Below are 19,222 nucleotides of genomic sequence, written 5' to 3' on the forward strand. Positions count from 1 at the left end.
GTTCCTCTTATTTTACGAGTACATTTAAATGTTTCTGTCACCCAATTGATTAATTTTGGTCAAATGATAACTCTTGTCTGAAGTACCAAATAAAATATACAGTGTGCAACGCGACTCTTTTCAAACTAAAATAGGTTGTTTTTTATTAATTTTTTATTTCAAAACATGTACAAACAGCTGGAACCTCACAAAGGTGTGTGTATTATGTATAATTTATGAACCGTGTGTGTGAGTGTGTGTTATGTATGCATGACGTTATGTGAGGCAGCAAACAAGACTTGAGGCTGAAGTGTGTGATAAATGTTTGTGTGCGAAACAGGAGGCCAGACACGCACACACACGACCTTGTGAAGGCCTGTGAGGTGACATCACACGTTTACAGATCAAACAGACGTCTGTGTGTGAGAGACACCAGGAAATGAAACCCGTAAAAAAAAATTAAGAAAAACAAAATAAGGAGTGATCAGATTATTTGTCAAGCATCACAAATACTTTTGGATCATCATCAAAGTTCTGAGGGTCCAGTTCCTTTTGTGCTTCGAGGTTCTTGCTGGTTCTGGGGTGCGCTTGTTTTGCTTCACGGCTGAGGTGTTTGGAGTAAGGAGGTGGAAGGATGCGGGATTTGGATGTGCTTGTTTTGTAGTCCAGCTCCCTCCTGGGAGGTGGTCGGGCCGGAGTGGGGTTAGTCGAAGGGGTGCGCTCGCTTCCTCAGTGCAACACCTCCCTGTCGGTCGATCCGGGGCGGGTGGGGTAGATGTGGAGCTGCGGTAGGTCGATGCCGTCGTTGTGTAGCTCCTCCTGCTTCTGGAGGCCGTGAAGTTTGGACACCAAGTCGCCGATGAAAACCTGCCAGGACCACACAAGCACACAAGCATTACATATAAACAAACTACAAGCAGATTTGCTGATGAATCACGAAGAAGACTGTTGCAAGTGTGCAACTAAGTTGCAGCAATAATGTTTTTTTTGCACAGGATAAGAAGAATACATGCCTCTGAGTATTGTTACATGCTACGTCCATATTTGTTGTGCACTGTTGGTGTTCAAACATCAGTTATTTAATGTTTGAAAAGTACCCCAATATTGATGTTATTTTTGTTAGCACAGCTATAGCATTTCACATGTGTTAGCATTAAGCTAACACACTTTTGTGTGGCAAAGTTATATGATTTATTTAAACACACTACACTACTTGTATTTTTTTCTTAAATACACAATGTGTCTTTTTATTTTCTTACAACATAGAGCAAACAATAAACCAATTGGCATCTGTAAGTCAAGGTACCACTTTGATACTAAATGAGCAAAATGATTACAAGTTGCAAGCTGAGATGTTTTGTTTACCTCGGTGTTGTTGTTGCAAGAGTGAAGAATCTCCTGGAATGAATGCACACACATGCACAGTCAGATACACACGCGTGAGGATACAACACAAACAATGACTTTTACAATTAGTAGTACTTTGTGTATTTAATTAACTCAAGGAAACGAGAAGCGGTAAAAGAGCGCCACCTGCAGTCTGTGCGTCCTCTCAGCGTCCGTCTTCAGGTCCAGAAGATCGTCGATGTTCACCTCCTCTGGCATGTCCTCCTCCTGAACATCACCAATAACAGTCAGTCCACAATAATTACAAGTTAACACAACAGCTAAATGTGCTAATTGCCCTTCCCGTGTGTGCCTACAGAGGGAGACAAACTCAACAGAAGGGGCGATGAATGAGAATGGCGATAGCGGCAGGTATGTTTCATGCTTTCATCTGCGCATGCGTGTCGTGCGCATGTTTACCATTCTCACACATCCCTCAGTTCTGTCTATATATGGTCAACATAGCCAAGGACACGTGTGTGTGTGTGTGTGTGTGTGTGTGTGTGTGTGTGTGTGTGTGTGTGTGTGTGTGTGTGTGTGTGTGTGTGTGTGTGTGTGTGTGTGTGTGTGTGTGTGTGTGTGTGTGTGCGTGCTATTTGTGTGTGACAAATTTGTATTTATACTAATGAGTGACAAACATGTCTTGAGATTTGATTTGTAAGCACACAACTTTTCTCACCAAAATCATTAGGAGGTAGCAGGTGTTATAGGCTCCGCCCCTGTTGTTTATCTACTGCAGACATCAGTGTGATGTCATCACGTCAAACTGATGAAGTGTGTGCGTGTTCAGATTATTGTTCAATGACTGATTTGTGGTGTCAGCAAGTGTGGCTGTACACACAAGCGCGCCCTCATGGCCACTCACACACACACTAATCTGCGCGTTGGGCCATAATAGAAGCTCTATTTGACCTCGTTAGGTTAATGCTGACTTCTTTGTGTGTGTGCGTGTGTGTGTGGGGGGGGGGGGGTATGGTGTGGGGGAAGGTACAAACTAGGAAAAACACGACCAAACAAAGACAAAAACACACGCCCACATTCATCAGGGACACATTCAAATATAACATAACACAAGTAGGAGTACAAATAGTTTTAGTAGTTTAGTTAAATTTGTTTTGGTTTAACAGTATAGTATTAGCAGTAGGAGGAGGAGGAAGAAACCCAGTTTTAGTAGTACTAGTAACAATGCAACAACAAAATGTAGTTTCAGTCAGTTTTTGTTTTTTTGAAAAGCAGTTTCTTTTTTTAAATTTCATTAATGAAGATGTTGTGTTGTGTTATGTTTTTAGTTTTCGTTTACTGTAATAACATTGACGGGGGGGGGATAAGGATGGTCCATATATTTCCACTGACAACACACACACACAACACAGGCAGATGTCAAGCTAATAAATCAATAGCACTAATAGCTGTTAGCATCTGTCTTCGTCTTTGTCTTCTTCCCGTTGGTCTTCATTTGCATGTGAGAGGCTTCCTCAATTGGCTGTTCCATTCTTTTATTGATTGATGACTAATTGGACAAACACTCTCATCATCACTATGACATCACCAATGGAACATCATCAAACAAGCTAGCGGCCAGCGTTAGCGCGTCATCACCACTGTGGGTGTGTTTTTGATACGCACTGATGGATTACTAGTGTGAGTGTATTTGTGTGTGTGTGAGACTTGTGTATATGTGTGTATTTATGTCCGTCTGTATATGTAAGCATTAGTGTATTTGTGTGTACTTTATTTTTGACAAAGTGTGTCTATGTGTACAAACGTATATATGTGTGTCCTAAATTAGTGTGTGTATTGTGTGTGTGTGTGTATATTTGTGTATGAGTGTGTTTATACAGTACGTGCGTGTACTATGGGTGTGTGCAGTTTGACTTTGTGTACTTATAGTCACAACATTCTCAGCTCTAGTGCGCGTGTGTGTACCCAGATGGGATGTCTGACAGGAAATGAAGCAAACGAGCAGATGTAATTATCTATTTATCAGCGGACACATGCTTGCAGACGCACACACACATCCAGTACACACGCATGCACACACGCATGCACACACAAACTGGGTAATATCAGGGGACAAATAATTGCCTTCCTTCTTACCTTCATTTATTATGCATCATTCGTGTGTGTGTGTGTGTGTGTGTGTGTGTGTGTGTGTGTGTGTGTGTGTGTGTGTGTGTGTGTGTGTGTGTGTGTGTGTGTGTGTGTGTGTGTGTGTGTGTGCTTGTACATACTACATTGTGATGACCAAAATACGTCTTTAACCAACAGATTGAAGACATTTTTGTGAATTGAGGACATTTTGGCCGGTCCTCACAACTCAAGACCTCTTTTTGAGGGTCAAGACTTGGTTTTAGAGTTTAGGTGTGAATTGGGTTATGGTTGAGATTAGGGTAAGGAATGGGGGTAGGCAATCATTTTTGATGGTTGGAGTTAGGGCAAGGGGCTAGGAAATGCATTATGTCTATAGATGTCCTCACAATTATATAAGTACAAGAATGTGTGTGTGTGTGTGTGTGTGTGTGTGTGTGTGTGTGTGTGTGTGTGTGTGTGTGTGTGTGTGTGTGTGTGTGTGTGTGTGTGCGTGCGTGCGTGCGTGTGCGCGCGCGCGCGTTCGTGCGTGCGTATGTGTGTGTAAGGCGAACAAAGATGACCATTTCAACGCTCACATTATCAATCTAAAGCCTCATGTGTCTTTTTCCTGTTTCTGACACGTTAATAATAATAAGTCCGCCTTCCTCAGAGGTCCAGGTTCTTAAATCAAACACACTTGGGAGCGTTTGATAAAAGGTGGACCCCATTTTTTTTTATAAATGGAAAGGAAAGGGAAAACGAATACATTGTTACAAAGTCAACTACATACTATTCAAACTCATCTTCAGGAAGTATATTGACATTTCCATTACAAAATGGCGATACAAATAGCAGTACAACTACTAGTATTAGTGTGTTTAGTAGTAGCATTAATGTAGTTGTAGTAATAACCGTACGAGTCCTCGGACTAAATGAATAGTATATCCAGTTATCCACCCGTTTGATACTGCACAATAAAACGCTCAAGATGAACACGAGTGGCAACCTAACGTCAACGGAACAAAATCTCCTCCATGTCTTGTCAAAAAGTGCTACTAGGATGTCTGCACACACACACACACACACACACACACACACACACTTTGTATCATCGTGGGGACATCTCATTAACTTTTCTTTGCCCCTTGTCCTAACCTCAACCCTCAAAAATGATTGCCTACCCCCTTCCCCACCCTAACCTTAACCATAACCCAATTCAAACCTAAACTCTAAAACCAAGTCTTAACCCTCAAAAAGAGGTCTGAACCAGTGGGGACTACCAAATCCCCACAATTTCAAGTCGGTCCCCACAATGGCATTTAAACCTGGAAAAACACGCGTGTATGGACCCCACAATGTAGCGAAGACAAAACCACACACCGCCTGCAGCTGCGTCTGCGCTGTCAGCTCCACTTTGTGTCCGCGCATCCAATCCTCCGTGTGACCTTTAACAATGCTTCTACTGCGCTCATTTCATCGTTGTCTTCAACTATTTTTTCCAACTAACAACCTATTTATTTTGATATTGTGACAAACAGTAAACAAAAAAAAATCCTCCCTGTTTTTAAAGGCATCTTCACAATAGTTACACAATATAGTAGTAGTGATAGATAGATAGACTCATTTAAGACTCCACACTTTTTTCCTCACACTTTCTCTGTGTGCTGCTGTTTTGGTTAGCAACAACAGTTTAGTGGTGCCACTAAAGCAGAATACAGTAAAAGTCCAGTACTCACCCGGCCCCTGTAGAGCTCGTCCAGGCCGCAGTCGATCCACTTCTCCACGTCCAGCCTCCTCTGGAGCTCCTTGCGGTTGTACTTGACGGTGACTCGTGCCTGGCGGCGCTGCAAGCTGTGGCCGCTGGGCTCCCGCCCACCGCCGCCGCCGCCGCGCGCCCGGCTGGGTGACTGGTGGTTGCACACCTTGTTGACCCGCCGTCCCACCCGGTTGGCCGCCATTGGGAATGCGCAATAACTGAGAGAATGACTACTGGTTATCTAAAATAAATATAAATAATAAATTCGCAAATAAAATATCTAGAGAAAGTAACACAGTGGGTGTTATTTTACTTCAGGTGTTAAGAAAACTGCGAGTGGAAATATTTAGAAAATACAGGAAAAATAAATGTATGAAAAAAAATGATAAGCAATGATGCGCACTGGCTTAGGCGCGTCCACACACGCAGGACTGAGGAGCAGGGTGGGGAACCACGCGGTGGCTCACGTTGCCTTCAAATGCTTCGGGAATCTAGGCTTCTACATATTCTATCTGATTTCTGATATTACCAACAATTGGGATTTTCATGTTGACTTTGAATAAAATGGTGTAAAATTAAAGCTATAGAATAACTAACTTTATAGTTATCCAATTTCCGGTCGGAGTGCTGCTACAAAACGTATTTACCTTTGATTGTATAATGTACGAGTGAGCCTTAACGCACCATCAAGGCATGCTCTCTAGGTCCTAGCGCCGATTAAGTTCAGAGGGGTCTCACGTGAAAAATCCTCAAAAGCGCACAACAGCGGCACCCGCGGGCTCAATTTAGCAAGTACACGAATGACTACTAGTTAATAACGTCAGTTTAACTCGTGTCAACAAAAGTCATATTGATGGGTGTCTCAAATTTGTAGACAAGAAAGGTAAGAGTAACATTTTAACATACTATTTGTTTATTTGAAGTCTGTCAATCTATATTAATTTACTTTATTTTTTATTATGTAATATGTCATCATGTTTTATGATTTTGTAACTGAACTACCACGTCTGAATGTGTATACAATATTTCTTGAGTCTGTTTTAATTCGTTATATTGGCAAAGTTGATGTTACTGTATTGTATCGTTTGGTGCAAGCCCAGCTTTATTTTACATTGTATTCATAAAATGGCGAGTTAACTGCCTATCGTAGAGTTTAATTGTTCCGACTCTCGAACTAAAAGAAAATACAATTTAAATCAAATCGAAAACGTCACAAAGTTTCTGTGGGCGTGCCCACGAGAGCCGCCTCACCTGTTGAGTCAGGTTGAAATCTGCTGCGACATAAAGAAGCAGGAAGTGAATCCACTCGACCACGAACTTCCTTTCCTCCTCGGGAGAGAATTATTCTTAACTTTAACGTAAAATAAGAAGATGAACATGAAGTGCGCGCCCCTCCGTTGTGCTTTGTGGTTTTTCTTTGTGGGTCTGGTCTGGTCGCGCCTGCCCTGCGGGTGGAAGCCATTAGGTGACAATGACATGAAAGAACCGTCTTTCGAATACGGAGCGAAACACCTGCGCTGGATATTGGACATCTCTAACCCGGAGGCCTGTCGGGATGCCTGCTGCTTGGACAAGCAATGTCATATGGCCCTGCTGGGTTTCCCCATGGACGCCCCGGCTCAGTGCCGACTGGTGAACTGCGTGGTCAACGGCAGCGACGTTTGTGTGCTGCGAAACAGCTCCGCGTTTCAACTGGTGGGTTGGAAGAATCGGCCGCTGAGGGCCGAGCTGCTTGTTGGGAACTCGGAACTTTCCACACAAAAGACAGACGACGAGACCCTGCTCGCCGTCCCGCTCGTGGAGGCCTCGGAGACATCCGAAATCAACAGCTCAGGTCAGAACCGTTGGTTATTAAGCGACACTTTAAAGTACGAATACTCCGTTACTCTACTTGCTGTAACTTTTTCTCTCTCCGTTGTGCTAGTTTATTAAAAGTTTTTTTTGTTGACGGTTAACATTCGTTTTTACTTTTGTTCTTTGTTCGTTTCGGCTTTGTTACTTAAGTAAAAGACTTGGCTCAGTGAGTCTACTTTTTTTTTGTTACTTTTTCCATATCTCAACTTTATTTATAGAGCACTTTAAAAACAACAACCATTATAGTGTAAAAAAAGTCCTGTACGTGGAACAAAGACCATTAAAGCACACCCTGAGTTGCAAATAGACTTGCCTTGCCTTAAACTAAGCAGTAAACATAATAAAACGCCATAAAAGCATTATGCAATGCCACTGTACTTGTACAATAGTCTACATATACTTCCATTAACCATCACATTCTCATATATTAACCAAGAAAATAAAATTAATCATTAATTTTGGAAATGTTGCTCATTTGGCCATTTATTTTATGTTTAAGTCTACCAAGTATAAAACATTCTTTACAGTAGATTATTGGTGTTCTAAATTAATGATTTATTTGGTTAGTTAATGAAAATGTTAAGTTTTGACTAGAACGACACTCAAGTAAAGTTAACCTTTCTCTCGATTTACGAATGCTCCAACTACAGAGTTTACGAGTTCGATGTTATTTGATCACTTTGGTAAAATACATTGCTATTTTTATTTTATTTTTTTTATTTAAAAACATGTATTTCTTTTTGTGGAGTTGGAACAGTTTCAGTTCATTTCAATCTGGAAAATTGATTTGATATTCCAGTAAATGTATTCGGAAATGCTCCCAAACACGTCGTTGAGTAATTGTTTTTCATTTTGAAATGAACGTTTGTGTTTTGTTTGCATTGGGAATTCATATTTTCAAGTGCGACGTATGCACTGTTCAGGTGACTCAACAGGAAGTGTTTCAAGATACTTAGATCAACACCAGCACACACTTCCTCGAACCCATTTTTATTTATTTATTTTTGTCCTCAAACAATCCAACGGGAACATTTTTCTCATTCTCGCCGATCGCGGGCTTGTCATACCGGTCGGTCGGGTTCCTTCCAGCTTGCAAGACGACGCCTGTAAACAGAAACAAAGGCAATCCGAGCGCAAATAAAAGGATTGAGGTGAGACGTCATTTTTGTGTGCTTGTTTTCTTTCCTGAGCGTCTGCATCGATACGAATGCAGACATTGAAAACATCAATGTGAACTCTGGCCCGACCGATTTAATCAACCGATATTAGCAATTTTAAATAATACATTTTTATTTATTTTTGCTGATTTTTCTATTTTTAACTTTCAAACATTCTACCCATATTTGATAGTTTTTTAAGCATTAAAGAACCAAAAAAGAAGTTATTGTAGTTATATATTTTTAAATAAATCAACCAATTAATCAGTTACCAGAATTTTATTCGGCACAAAAAAACAATTCGATTGTGTCTACCACTTTAAAGCGGTAATAAGATTTGACCACTGTATATGAATTCTTGTTTCAGATTTGTGTCACCAGCCTAAGAAGGTCGGATCATGTCGCGCCTCCTTCCCCAGATTCTACTACGACATCAAAACCCAAACGTGCCGCGGCTTCACGTACGGCGGCTGCGACGGCAACGCCAACAACTTCGAGACTCTCCAGGAGTGCGAGGCTACTTGTAGTGGTGACCTATTTTTTTTGTTCTTTTTATCATCCTGGAATGTGATATGAGAGCAGAGTTGGGCAAAATATGTCCTGCAAGTTTGACACGAATTCCATCATTCTTTCAAATCGGGGGGTCTGCAACCTGCGCCTCTGGAGACACATTTGGCTCTTTAGTCCTTCTCTTGTGGCTTCCTGTGGATCTCTGGGGGAAAAAAATACTCTAAATTAATATATTTTTTTACATATTTATTTTAAATTACCCTCTTGAATTCTTGTTGATATCATGTCACTTCCTGTTGAAATCAGGTCTCTTCATGTTAAAACAGGTCACTTCCTGCTAATTTTAGGCCTCTTATGGATCACTTCCTGTTGTGATTGGGCCATTTCCGGGTCACTTCCTGTTAAAAACTGGTCACTTCCGGGTCTCTTCGTGTTAAAACAGGTCTTCTGTTATATTATATATATATATATATATAAAAAAGTTAAAACCGGTCACTTCCTACTAATTTTAGGCCTCTTATGGATCACTTCCTGTTGTGATTGGGCCATTTCCGGGTCACTTCCTGTTGAAATCAAGTCTCTTCGTGTTAAAACAGGTCTTCTGTTGAAATTGTTTAATAAAGTTATATGAGAGGGGGAAAAACGCTACGCTAAAATGCAAAAAAAAAAAATTATATTAAAAAAAAAGTTAAAACAGGTTACTTCCCATTTTAGGGCTCTCATGGGTCACTTATGTTTAGATGTGTGAAAACAAAAAAAGTTAAAAGTCGACTCTGGTGGGACTCGAACCCACAACCTTTGAATATCTGCTTCCTTGTCACTAGAAGTCCAACGCGCTATCCATTGCGCCACAGAGCCTCAAGTTACAGAGGGAAAGGGGGTGGGCAAGTTGTCGGAACACAAACACCAGCTATAAACCCTGAGAAGGGACGCACGCATATGGAAAGCATTTGAGCATTTATTCCGTTTCCTTGATCCTTTTTTCTTTCTATTTTTCTTTTTAAGATATGAGATCTATGCAGTGCTAATAGTGCACAGCTCAAACAGTTTGCTATAGTACTTCTGATATTAAAGAGAAAAAAAAAAAAGTCCAAGGTAAAGAAATATATGATATTATCCTGTGAAGCTAAGCTAGCTGTCCCTGGTTGTGTCCTCAGGTTCAGTTAACCCCGAAGAGCCGTCAACAGCGCCACCTGGAGGTTCAGCTAAATCTGCTCGAATGGCGCGTCCCATTGCCGATCTAAGTAAATATTTACAACCATATGAAATGTTCCAAGGTGTAGCGGCGGAAGCTATGCTAACAGCGGGTTAGCATGTTGTAGCATGACTTGACTAAATCACAAGCGCAGTTACAGTAGCGGTGTTAGCATGTGGCTAACTGAAGTAGCACCACAGTGAAAGCTGAACACAGCAACAATAACAGTGCTAGGCTAGTAATCTTCATGCTAGCTTAGCCTATTACGAGGGTTCGTAGTAGACTTAGTGCAACTATCGTACAGTACCAGGGTCAATACTAGGATCAGTACCTGGATCTGTACTCGATTCAGGACTACTATTGACATTTGGACCAGTAGGCTTACCAGTATTGGAATTAGGACCAGGATCATAGTACATACCTAGTATCATTATTGATACCCGTACCTGGATTGGTTGTATATTTAGTGGCAGCTTCTGTACTAGGTTAAGCACCAGGATTGGTCCTAAATTCAGTATCGGTACTCGAGCCAGTAACAGGATTGATAATTGTATTATTTCTCAGTTTGGCACTATATTTAGTACTAGATTTGAGTACATGTAGTACTCAGTCCATTACCGGGTTTGGTACTAGGATAGTTACTTAGTTTGGTACTACCTAACAAGGTTGGTCCAAGACCAGTACTATATTTAGTATCAGTCTGTTCTAGGGTCAGCACCAGGCATGAGTCGGATTTGACACAAGTGTAAATATTTGGACCAGCATCTGGATCGGTACTTACGGTGTGTGTCTTTGCAGGTGCACTGCGGTACGATGACGAGGTCCAGGATAAAGGTAAAGTCGCCTTGATACTGAGAGATGATTGATTTATTGATCAATTCCATGAATGCGACACATACTTGTCTCTCTCTCTCTCCTGTAGTGATCTCTGCCGAGGACTATTCTGGTATGTTATACTTTTTTTCTTTCTTTTTTTTTTTTTGGAAGTTGTCGAGCATTCTCCGCGTTTGGCGGCCATTGGTAACGTTCCAATGTGGTTAACTTTGACTTGCTGTGGGCCAATCAGATCGTTGTGAGGCGGAGCCGGATACGGGTCTGTGCAGGGCGGCGTTCCGCCGCTGGTACTACGACAGCCAGCAGCGCAATTGCAAGCTCTTCATCTTCGGAGGCTGCGAAGGCAACAAGAACAACTACTACACCAAAAAGAGCTGCTTGGACGCCTGCCACGGTAAAATGAATGAATAAACGACTTTTTATTATTATTTTCAATTTAAGATGTTGGTGAACAAAACGTCTTGCGTCAAATGATGACAATTTTGACATATTTTAATTGTTTATTCATTTTAGTGACGGAAGAAGAATGTCTGTCCTCTCCCGACCCGGGTCCTTGCCGCGCCGCCTTCCCCAAATTCTACTACGACTCGGCCAGCGGCAGCTGCCAATCATTCATCTACGGGGGTTGCAGCGGCAACAAAAACCAATACGACAGCGCCGAGGATTGTCAGGCCCGATGCGGCGCCGCATTTGGTAATCGCATATGTTTATTTTCAGTAGCAGGGTCGCTACTTAAATCAGGACCCTGATGAAGTATTACGTTCAGTACTGCAATTGCAGTGATGGGAAAATGAAGCTTCATGAAGCACCTGTGATATTTTTGGACTCCTCTAGATGGTGCTCTTGGTTTTAAGATGTAATGGAAATTGATAAAAATTTCCACTGCATCTTTATAGTGGAAGTCAACCTTAAATATTTCTTGACCATAATATGTTATATGTGACCTCACTAGTCTAAACCAGGGTTATTATAGTTTGAGTTTTGTTTTTTAAATTTAGTTAGTTTTAATTAATTTTCATGGCACTTCTCTTAGTTTTTATTAATTTGTTAGCAGATTTTTCATTTAAAAAAAAGCTTAATTTTAGTTTTGTTTTAATTAGGTTCAGTATTAGCTTTTTGGTTTTGTTTTTTTAAATTTTTATTACTTGTGGCAAATCCAGGTCCAGAGAGTTAAAAACCCTGCCACAGTTTTGGCTTTAGCCATTGATGCTAGCTAATTAGCTCCCTAGCAGGTAAAACGAACACCGTGGGAGCTCGCCGTGGAACTGCCCTCATTTCCCTCGCTTACGATGTCTCCCGTTGTTGTTCCGTCAGGTTCCCTTGCGGGTCGGGAGCAAACGCGTACCCGCTGGACCGCAGGTAGGTCCTCACGATCCAGCTTCGTCTTCTTTTCTTTTTTTCCCGTTACTTTTACGTTGTCCTTCCAGATGGAACTACTATACTGTGTTCATTTTCTTGACATTACTCGCGCTGTGTTTATCTTCCCCTCAGCCTTCTTTGTTCTCCTGACCCTGGCGGCCATTTGCACCCTGCTGGTGTCCGCCCTGGTGGTGACCATACTGAGACGCCTGACAGTGACCCGCAGGGCCTCCATCGTCAGGTAGGTGGCGACATCGCGCAAGACACCATTCTTTGCAACACCTGGCGACATGCTACAGTCTTTTGACAAGATCTGTACTCGGATGAGTATCGGGGTCGATCTAGAATTGTTCTCAGTGTCAGTGCTAGGTTAAGTACGTGGGTTGGTCTTGTCTCGCAGCGCCTCTGCCATCAGCTAGGTGGCGCTGTGACGCCAGTCCTCAACTGTCTTGTGTGTGATTTGTGACGTTTGTTTTTTGTTTTTGCAGCGACAAGGAGGAACTTCTTCCAGAGGTGCGCTCGTCCTTGGAGTCTCTGAACCTCCCACCCTCGCCCACCGTTGGCAAAGCCTGATAAGTTGGGGGTTAATCACTTTATTAGGTACACCCTCTCGTCAGAACTCGTGCAAATTAAAGATTCAGATTTAAAGGAAGAAGTCAAGACTTGCATTTATTTACAATATGTTCCATTGTTTGAAATGCAAATATTAGTAACAGTCGTCAGTGTTACATAATCCGTAAAAAGGATTATAAACAATGTTGTTACATTATAATTTTTTCATCTTGGGTTTTATGAGGTGGTGTGCCTACTAAAGTGACTTCTGCTTGATTGTCTACTTCTTGTCTTTATGCTAAGCTAAACAAATGAGTACAAACTTAAATTAAAGGATTTGTTGTCTTTTTTTTTAATGTTGGTTAGTGGTTAAAAGTGTTGATTTGCACCACTTTAGTGTTTTGTTTTTAATGTTTTTATTTAATTGCCGATGATCAGTAAGCAGCCCGAGTCGACGTCAAAACGTTTAATCACTTTTCTTAGCAGCAACATTTAATTGAACAATTTGTTTGCAATGTTGATGTTTTTTCTTGCATTAAACATGTTACAGCACATTGCATTAATATACTCATTATTAAAAATGTGTTTGTATGTGACTGTTTGACAAATAAAGTTTTAGTCACATAGTTGCATTTAATCACCTTTTCATGATCGAATTTGAAATTTCCATCCGATTTTCAGGTAGATTGAATGTAAAAAGTTTACTGTTGATGGAATCATTAATAAACTCAACTGATTTCAACCAGTTGTCTGCCATCTGTCATGAAAAATAAACATTTTATTCATTAAAAAAATAAAAATAACACTGTACATGAAAAAAAAACATTTAGAGATGTTTCTCATTGACAAAAGAATGCAGTACAAACTTTGAATTACTTCAACCCGAGCCCTTGAAATTATCTTACATCAAAGTTATTTTTCAAAAATGATTACACAAAAAAAGCGTTTTGGTTTTTTTATAGTTTCAAATTTGGGTTTCAAGACAAAGTTTCAAACTAAGATTTCAAGGCAGCATTAAGGACCACAGTTAGGGTTCCATACCAAAGTTAGGGTTTCAAATTAGTTTTAGGGTTTTAAGTATTGGGTTCAAAGGGTTGCAAGGCAGTTTGGGATTCAAATTAGGGTTTCAAAATGGGCTTCAAGTCAGCATGAAGGTTTAACACAGGGTTAAAGTTTCTAATTAGTGCTTCAAGCCAGAGTTCAATTATGGTTCCAAATATGGGTTAGGGTTTCAAACTAGGGTTTTCAAAGGTGGGATAGGGTTTCAATATAGGGTTAGGGTTTTAAATTAGGGTTTCAAGATATTAATTTTTCAAACTAGGATTTGAAGGCAAAAATGGGGTTTCAAATTAGGGTTTCAAGCAATTATTCAGGTGCTAAATGAGGATTTGAAGGCAAAGTTAGGGTTTCAAACTTGGGCTATGGTTTTAACAAAAGGTTTTAAATGAAAATTTCAAACTAGGGTTTTCAAAGGTGGGATAGGGTTTCAATATAGGATTAGGGTTTCAAGATATTCATTTTTCAAACTACGATTTCAAGGCAAAATTAGGGTTTCAAATTAGGGTTTCAAGCCAGAGTTTCAAGCAATTATTCAGGTGTTAAATGAGGATTTCAAGGTCAAAGTTAGGGTTTCAAACTTGGGCTATGGTTTTAACAAAAGGTTTTAAATGAAAATTTCAAACTGGGTTTAGGATTTCAAACCAAAGTAAGTGTTTCAAACGAGGGTCGGGTTTCAAGCTTTCGAACAGTTGCGGAGTGAGTCGCAAATACAAGTCTGAAGTTTCACAATCGAGTGCAGTCGAGACGAATGCTCTGGCGCCGCTGCTCTTGCGCCGACGCCACTTCCTGTTTGGACGGCTGTGCAGTGTTGTCATGGTGAACATGGTCACAGCTGGGGGAGGCGGAAGCGCCGATGGGTACGGCGTTGAAGGTGATGAAGCCAGCGAAGATGAGGGCCAGAGACACCACGTACAAACCTGAGAACTGAATCAAAACGTGGATTTCGGAGTAGGGTTTCAAACGAGGGTTAATGTAATGATTTCAAGCCAGAATTACGGGGGTAGGGTATAAAATTAGGTTGGGTTTTCAAATGATGGTTTCAATTCAAACGAGGGGGAATATTTCAACTTTGGGTTAGGATTTCAAAATATGATTATTACGTTTTCAAAGTAGGGTTTTTAACATTGATTATGGTTTCAAATTTGGGTTTAACACAAATGGTAGAGTTTCAAGTTCTAAAGTAGAGACGTGTTTTTTTTTAGCCAGGGCAGGGCTTTCAAATTTGGTTTAAAATGGTCATAGTCGGGTTTGAAACAAGAGTTAGGCTTTCAAGGCATGGTTAGGGTTTGAATCATCATCATCATCATCATCAACATTTTCATCTTCCTCTTCATCGCCATCTTCATCGTCACCTTCATCATCCTCAACCTCCTCTTCGTCATCACGGCCTGCGCGTCCGTACTCACGTCGTAGCGGAAGATGAAGATTCCGCAGAAGATGCTGAAGATGTCGGCGGTGAGCATGGAGAGGTTGACGGCGGCGGCGCTGCTTTCCTTCATGACGACGGGCATCAGGCTGTACAAGCTGAACATGCAACACGCGAAGGCTCCAAATAGCACAGCTGACCACAAAAGAATAAACATGGCAGACATTAAAAAAAAAAAAAAAACTGGTCATGTGACATGATGCTGTCATGTGACACCGACCTACTTGCCAGCTCCATTGGATGGCTGACACTTGATGACGCTCCACCAGCACCCTAAGCAACGCACGCCATAAGACTTCATGCTTTCTTGTGAACACACACTTACACATATGAACACTTATGTTCACGCGAGGCGAGCGCTTGAACGCTTCAAACATCCGAGTGCTTCCATACTGTATGTGCACTTGGTTGTGCGTGTAACCTTACATTTGTACGCTGCTTATGACGCTACCAAAGAGTCCGAGCATACCCAGGAACTCGAGGCGGCTTCGGTTCTTGACGGTGTACTCTTGCCATACGTTGGACAGGCCGTAGAGGGCAGCACTGAGCAGCACCAGGCCGTCACCAAGCAGCATGTTGGAGGCTGCGCTCGCCAGGACAAAACACATCAAAAGTATGAGTTAGTGTGAGTTTTTTGTGGAAGTGTGAAAAAATTACTGGCATTGTGAAAGTTTTTGTGTGTGTTTTGGTTTGTGTAAGTTTTTTGGTAGATGTGAGTGTTGTGAGAAAGTTTGTGTGAGTATGAGATTTATTTGGTATTGTGGAAGGTTTTTTCTTTGTAAATGTGAGAGTTTTGTTGGGAATTTTTAGGTTACAAGTGATTTTGTGAGAGTTTGGGGTATAAATGAGAGGTTTTTGTGTTTGTGAGAGACAAGTTGTTGTTTTTTGGTGAGTGAAGTTTTTTTTTAATATTAGTAATTGTGTTATGAGAGAGTATACTGAAATATAGTGAGAGATTTTTGGGTCTGTGTGGTTTATTTATTTTGTTTATTTATAAATGTATTTATTTATTTATTTGGGTGTACGTAAGTTTTTTGGTATTGTGAGAGTTTTTGTGTGATGGTGTGAGGTTTTTGGTACACTATATATGAGTGTTTTGTTGGGTGTGAGTTTTTAAAGTCAATGTGATTTTTGGGATAAATGTGAGAGTTTTTGATCCTGAGATATGAGTGAGTTAAAACATTTTGGTGAGACTTTTTTGGGTATTGTGAGAGAGTTTTTGTTTGATGGTGGGACATTTTTTTTTTTTTGAGGGTGGGAGTTTTTATTATGTGTGAGAGTTTTTAGGGTCAATGTAATTTTTTGGGGTAAATGTGAGTTTTTGAACCTGAGAATTTTTAATATGAGTGAGAGATTTGTGTGTTTGTATCTGTAAGAAAGAGGTTTATTAAGGCTGGGAGTTTTTTTGTTTTTGTTTATGTGATTTTTGGGGTATATATGAGTTTTTGGTACCAGTTAAAGTTTTTTTTTGTTTGTAAGATATAGGTTTTTTAGTTAAGTATGAAAGTTTCTGGTGAGCCTGAAAGTTTTTTTTGTGTGTGTGTGAGAGAGGTAAATGTTATTTTGGGCCTATGGGCACCCAATAACAACTCAACACATCACCACACGTCTTTTCCATGTTGTTTGCATTGATGCAGACGCGGTTAAGGAAAGTAGTAATCTTACAGGACCCCTGGTCTCGACTCGCCAGCAGGTCGGCTCCCACCATGGCGCCCACGCCCAGCAAACAGATGCAGACAGACACGTAGTGGACGGGACGGTAGCGCGTCTTCAGGAGCCACCAGGACAGAAACATCACCACCGGGATCACAAAGCAGTCCAAAAGCTAAAAACAAAAAACAACCCGATAACCAATTAATCGGCCTGGCCAATTATAAATTGATGGGTGGGGTTTGTCTCACCTGTATGCTGGTGAGTGTGGTGTACTGGTAGGCTTTGACCACGGCGTAATTTGCCTCTACATCCACCAGACCCAGCATGGAGTACTGCAGCCAGTGTCGGCGACTCATCTGGGACACACTCTCGGGACCTCTCCATTCAAAAAAGGTCTCAGATTTAGTGACCGATTAGTTCCGACGTGCATGAACACATCGCAATCAGACTATATCAATAAATGCTAATATAGGCTAACAGTGGACTGGTCGCCATAAGATCAGGGCACACAGAACAACAACAGACTGGTCGCCCATCAAAGGCTGAAAAAATGACTGGTCGTTAGAAAAAAGTCAGGACTCATAAGGACAAACTTAAACATAAATTAAAAATACAATTAAATTTAACTGGTCGTCAGTCCAGTCAGGATGACAGACTGGTCGCCATAATGTTAGAACACACAGAGACAAACAGATTGGTCTCCATAATGTCACAACACATTGAGACAAAGACTGGTCGCCATAATGATAGAAGACACATTGACAAACAGACTTCTCGTCAATCAATGTCAGGACACAGGTAGACAAAAAATGACTGGTCATTAGAAAAACACTGATTTGTCCACATCCAAAATCAGGGCTCATAAAGACAAACAAGGACTGGTCGTCAGTCAATATCAGAATGCAAATAGACAAACAACTGACTGATCGCCATAATGTCCTGGCACACACACACACACACAAAACTGACTGGTTATCAATAGAAGAGGAGGACGTATAGAAAAGCCACTGACTGGTCGCCAGAAAGTCACAACACATTGAGACAAACAGACTGGTCGCCACAACATCAAGTCACATAGAGACAGAATGGTCGCCATAATGTCAGAACACATATTGACAAACAACAGACTGGTCGCCAATCAATATCGGGGCACAGGTAGACAAAAAAAGAGACTAGTCGTTAGAAAAAAGGCACTGATTGGTCGCCAGCTAAAGTCAGGGCTCATAAAGACAAACAAGGACTGGTCGTCAGTCGATATCAGGACACAAATACAAAAACTACAGACTGGTCGCCATAATGTCAAGTCAGACAAACCAGACTGCTCAAAGCTCAAAATGGACAGGTCGCCATTGACTGCGATTAATTAATCACCTGTCCTGCAGAGCAGCGCCGGCGTGTAGGCGGCGCCGAGGAGCGCGTAATGCAGGACACTCTGCAACAGGGGCGCATCCACCCGGAAGGCGGAGCTTAAATACTGAGACGACACGGCCGTGCCGCACACCAGCGCCGCCAGGACCTGACCCAGCGCCAGGGTCCGAGCCAGACGCCTGCCGCCAAAACAGCTCACAGGTCAGAGGTCACATTTGCTCGAACTTTCCCGGCGGACTCACCACGTCAACGCCTCCCTGATCCTGGCCGGGCCAAAACGGAACGCCGGCAGATCCGCGTCGGGAGACATCTGGGGAGAGTCGCTTGCTGCCAGGGACTGACTGGATGTCTTCAATGACTTTCGGTGTCTTCAACCACTCAATGATTAACTCCGAGGGGGCAATAGTCACACGCTAACTTATCTACAAGTGTGTGAGTGCTCAAAATGAATGACATGACATGACATAGCTACTGTTTACATAAATGAGCCACTGACAACTAGCTCGGGCTAGAATTTGGTTAGAATGCATCTGGTTCGGATGCCTCCAGGACGCCTCCCTGGAGAGGTGTTGTCCCACCGGCGGGAGGCCCCGGGGACGACCCAGGGCACGCTGGAGAGACTACATGGAGTTTTTAGTCATTCCGATTGAAATCATTCCGAATGAAGATCTCTGGTCACCTGTTTACATGTGACGTGATCCATTCCGCGGCAGCCGCGGGACGCACGGACATCGATCACGTGATTTATAAAGCTGGAGTTCATTCGTCATTTAGCACAGTAGTTGTGATAGTGTTAACACTTTTATTGAAGCAACGTCTTGATAAAAAAAAAAAGTTTTAAGTGCTTAAAAACAAGTTCTCCCCTCGCAGACAAGCTCTGGGGAGACGCCGCCATAAAAGTGGGTGGAAACGATGACGTCAAGACGCATTTACGTCAAGTCAAAGCATGCGCATGCCGGACGCAGCCTCGCCATTCCGAATGAAGTGTATACATGACGCTCGTTCGGATTGACGAAAAGAATATACCACCCCTGTGATTCCGAATGGAATTCAATTCGGATTCA

At 41.7% G+C, this 19,222-nt stretch overlaps 3 protein-coding genes and 1 non-coding gene across 5 annotated transcripts; 1 reads left to right on the forward strand and 3 right to left on the reverse strand.

The window, feature by feature from the left end:
• Positions 1–131: 131 nt before the first annotated feature.
• LOC147171465 (protein phosphatase 1 regulatory subunit 14A-like) lies at positions 132–7,109 on the reverse strand. 2 transcript variants are annotated; one of them, XM_086080201.1, is made up of 5 exons: positions 6,443–7,109; positions 5,172–5,409; positions 1,513–1,593; positions 1,345–1,377; positions 132–846 (listed from the first exon to the last, which is right to left on the reverse strand). In XM_086080201.1, the coding sequence occupies exons 2-5, from the start codon at positions 5,391–5,393 to the stop codon at positions 709–711; spliced, it is 474 nt and encodes a 157-aa protein (XP_085936327.1). In that variant the 5' UTR covers positions 5,394–5,409; positions 6,443–7,109; the 3' UTR covers positions 132–708. The 2 variants fall into 2 exon arrangements, with proteins under 2 accessions (XP_085936327.1, XP_085936326.1); XM_086080200.1 differs by lacking the exon at positions 6,443–7,109 and having other exon boundaries at positions 5,172–5,637.
• Positions 6,429–13,394, forward strand: spint2 (serine peptidase inhibitor, Kunitz type, 2). Its single transcript, XM_086080194.1, has 10 exons — positions 6,429–7,025; positions 8,570–8,731; positions 9,870–9,956; positions 10,706–10,741; positions 10,830–10,853; positions 10,974–11,135; positions 11,255–11,434; positions 12,056–12,100; positions 12,233–12,341; positions 12,589–13,394. Exons 1-10 carry the CDS (start codon positions 6,563–6,565, stop codon positions 12,671–12,673), a joined length of 1,353 nt encoding a protein of 450 aa, XP_085936320.1. The 5' UTR covers positions 6,429–6,562; the 3' UTR covers positions 12,674–13,394.
• Positions 9,481–9,570, reverse strand: trnar-ucu (transfer RNA arginine (anticodon UCU)). The gene is given in 2 exon segments: positions 9,481–9,516; positions 9,534–9,570. It is a non-coding gene; the product is annotated as a tRNA-Arg (tRNA).
• Positions 13,016–18,860, reverse strand: LOC147171468 (queuine/queuosine transporter SLC35F2-like). The gene is made up of 8 exons (XM_086080197.1): positions 18,401–18,860; positions 18,162–18,337; positions 17,039–17,166; positions 16,803–16,962; positions 15,564–15,720; positions 15,358–15,410; positions 15,118–15,272; positions 13,016–14,635 (listed from the first exon to the last, which is right to left on the reverse strand). Exons 1-8 carry the CDS (start codon positions 18,466–18,468, stop codon positions 14,435–14,437), a joined length of 1,098 nt encoding a protein of 365 aa, XP_085936323.1. The 5' UTR covers positions 18,469–18,860; the 3' UTR covers positions 13,016–14,434.
• Positions 18,861–19,222: the final 362 nt, after the last annotated feature.

The sequence above is a fragment of the Leptonotus elevatus genome, chromosome 7 (assembly GCF_054856555.1).
Source record: "Leptonotus elevatus isolate MCC_2025b chromosome 7, RoL_Lele_1.0, whole genome shotgun sequence".
NCBI lineage: Eukaryota > Metazoa > Chordata > Actinopteri > Syngnathiformes > Syngnathidae > Leptonotus > Leptonotus elevatus.

Bases quoted from the DNA above. Each gene is read 5' to 3' on its own strand.
- LOC147171465 (XM_086080201.1), bottom strand. From the start codon at position 5,393: ATGGCGGCCAACCGGGTGGGACGGCGGGTCAACAAGGTGTGCAACCAC. The intron at 1,594-5,171 runs GTGAGTACTGGA...GGTGATGTTCAG, and splicing joins ACGAGCTCTACAGGGGCCGG to GAGGAGGACATGCCAGAGGA. The intron at 1,378-1,512 runs GTGGCGCTCTTT...CATTCATTCCAG, and splicing joins AGAGGACGCACAGACTGCAG to GAGATTCTTCACTCTTGCAA.
- spint2 (XM_086080194.1), top strand. From the start codon at position 6,563: ATGAACATGAAGTGCGCGCCCCTCCGTTGTGCTTTGTGGTTTTTCTTT. The intron at 9,957-10,705 runs GTAAATATTTAC...GTGTCTTTGCAG, and splicing joins GCGTCCCATTGCCGATCTAA to GTGCACTGCGGTACGATGAC. The intron at 10,854-10,973 runs GTATGTTATACT...TGGGCCAATCAG, and splicing joins CTCTGCCGAGGACTATTCTG to ATCGTTGTGAGGCGGAGCCG.
- LOC147171468 (XM_086080197.1), bottom strand. From the start codon at position 18,468: ATGTCTCCCGACGCGGATCTGCCGGCGTTCCGTTTTGGCCCGGCCAGG. The intron at 18,338-18,400 runs GTGAGTCCGCCG...TTTTGGCGGCAG, and splicing joins ATCAGGGAGGCGTTGACGTG to GCGTCTGGCTCGGACCCTGG. The intron at 15,273-15,357 runs GTCGGTGTCACA...TTTTGTGGTCAG, and splicing joins CCAATGGAGCTGGCAAGTAG to CTGTGCTATTTGGAGCCTTC.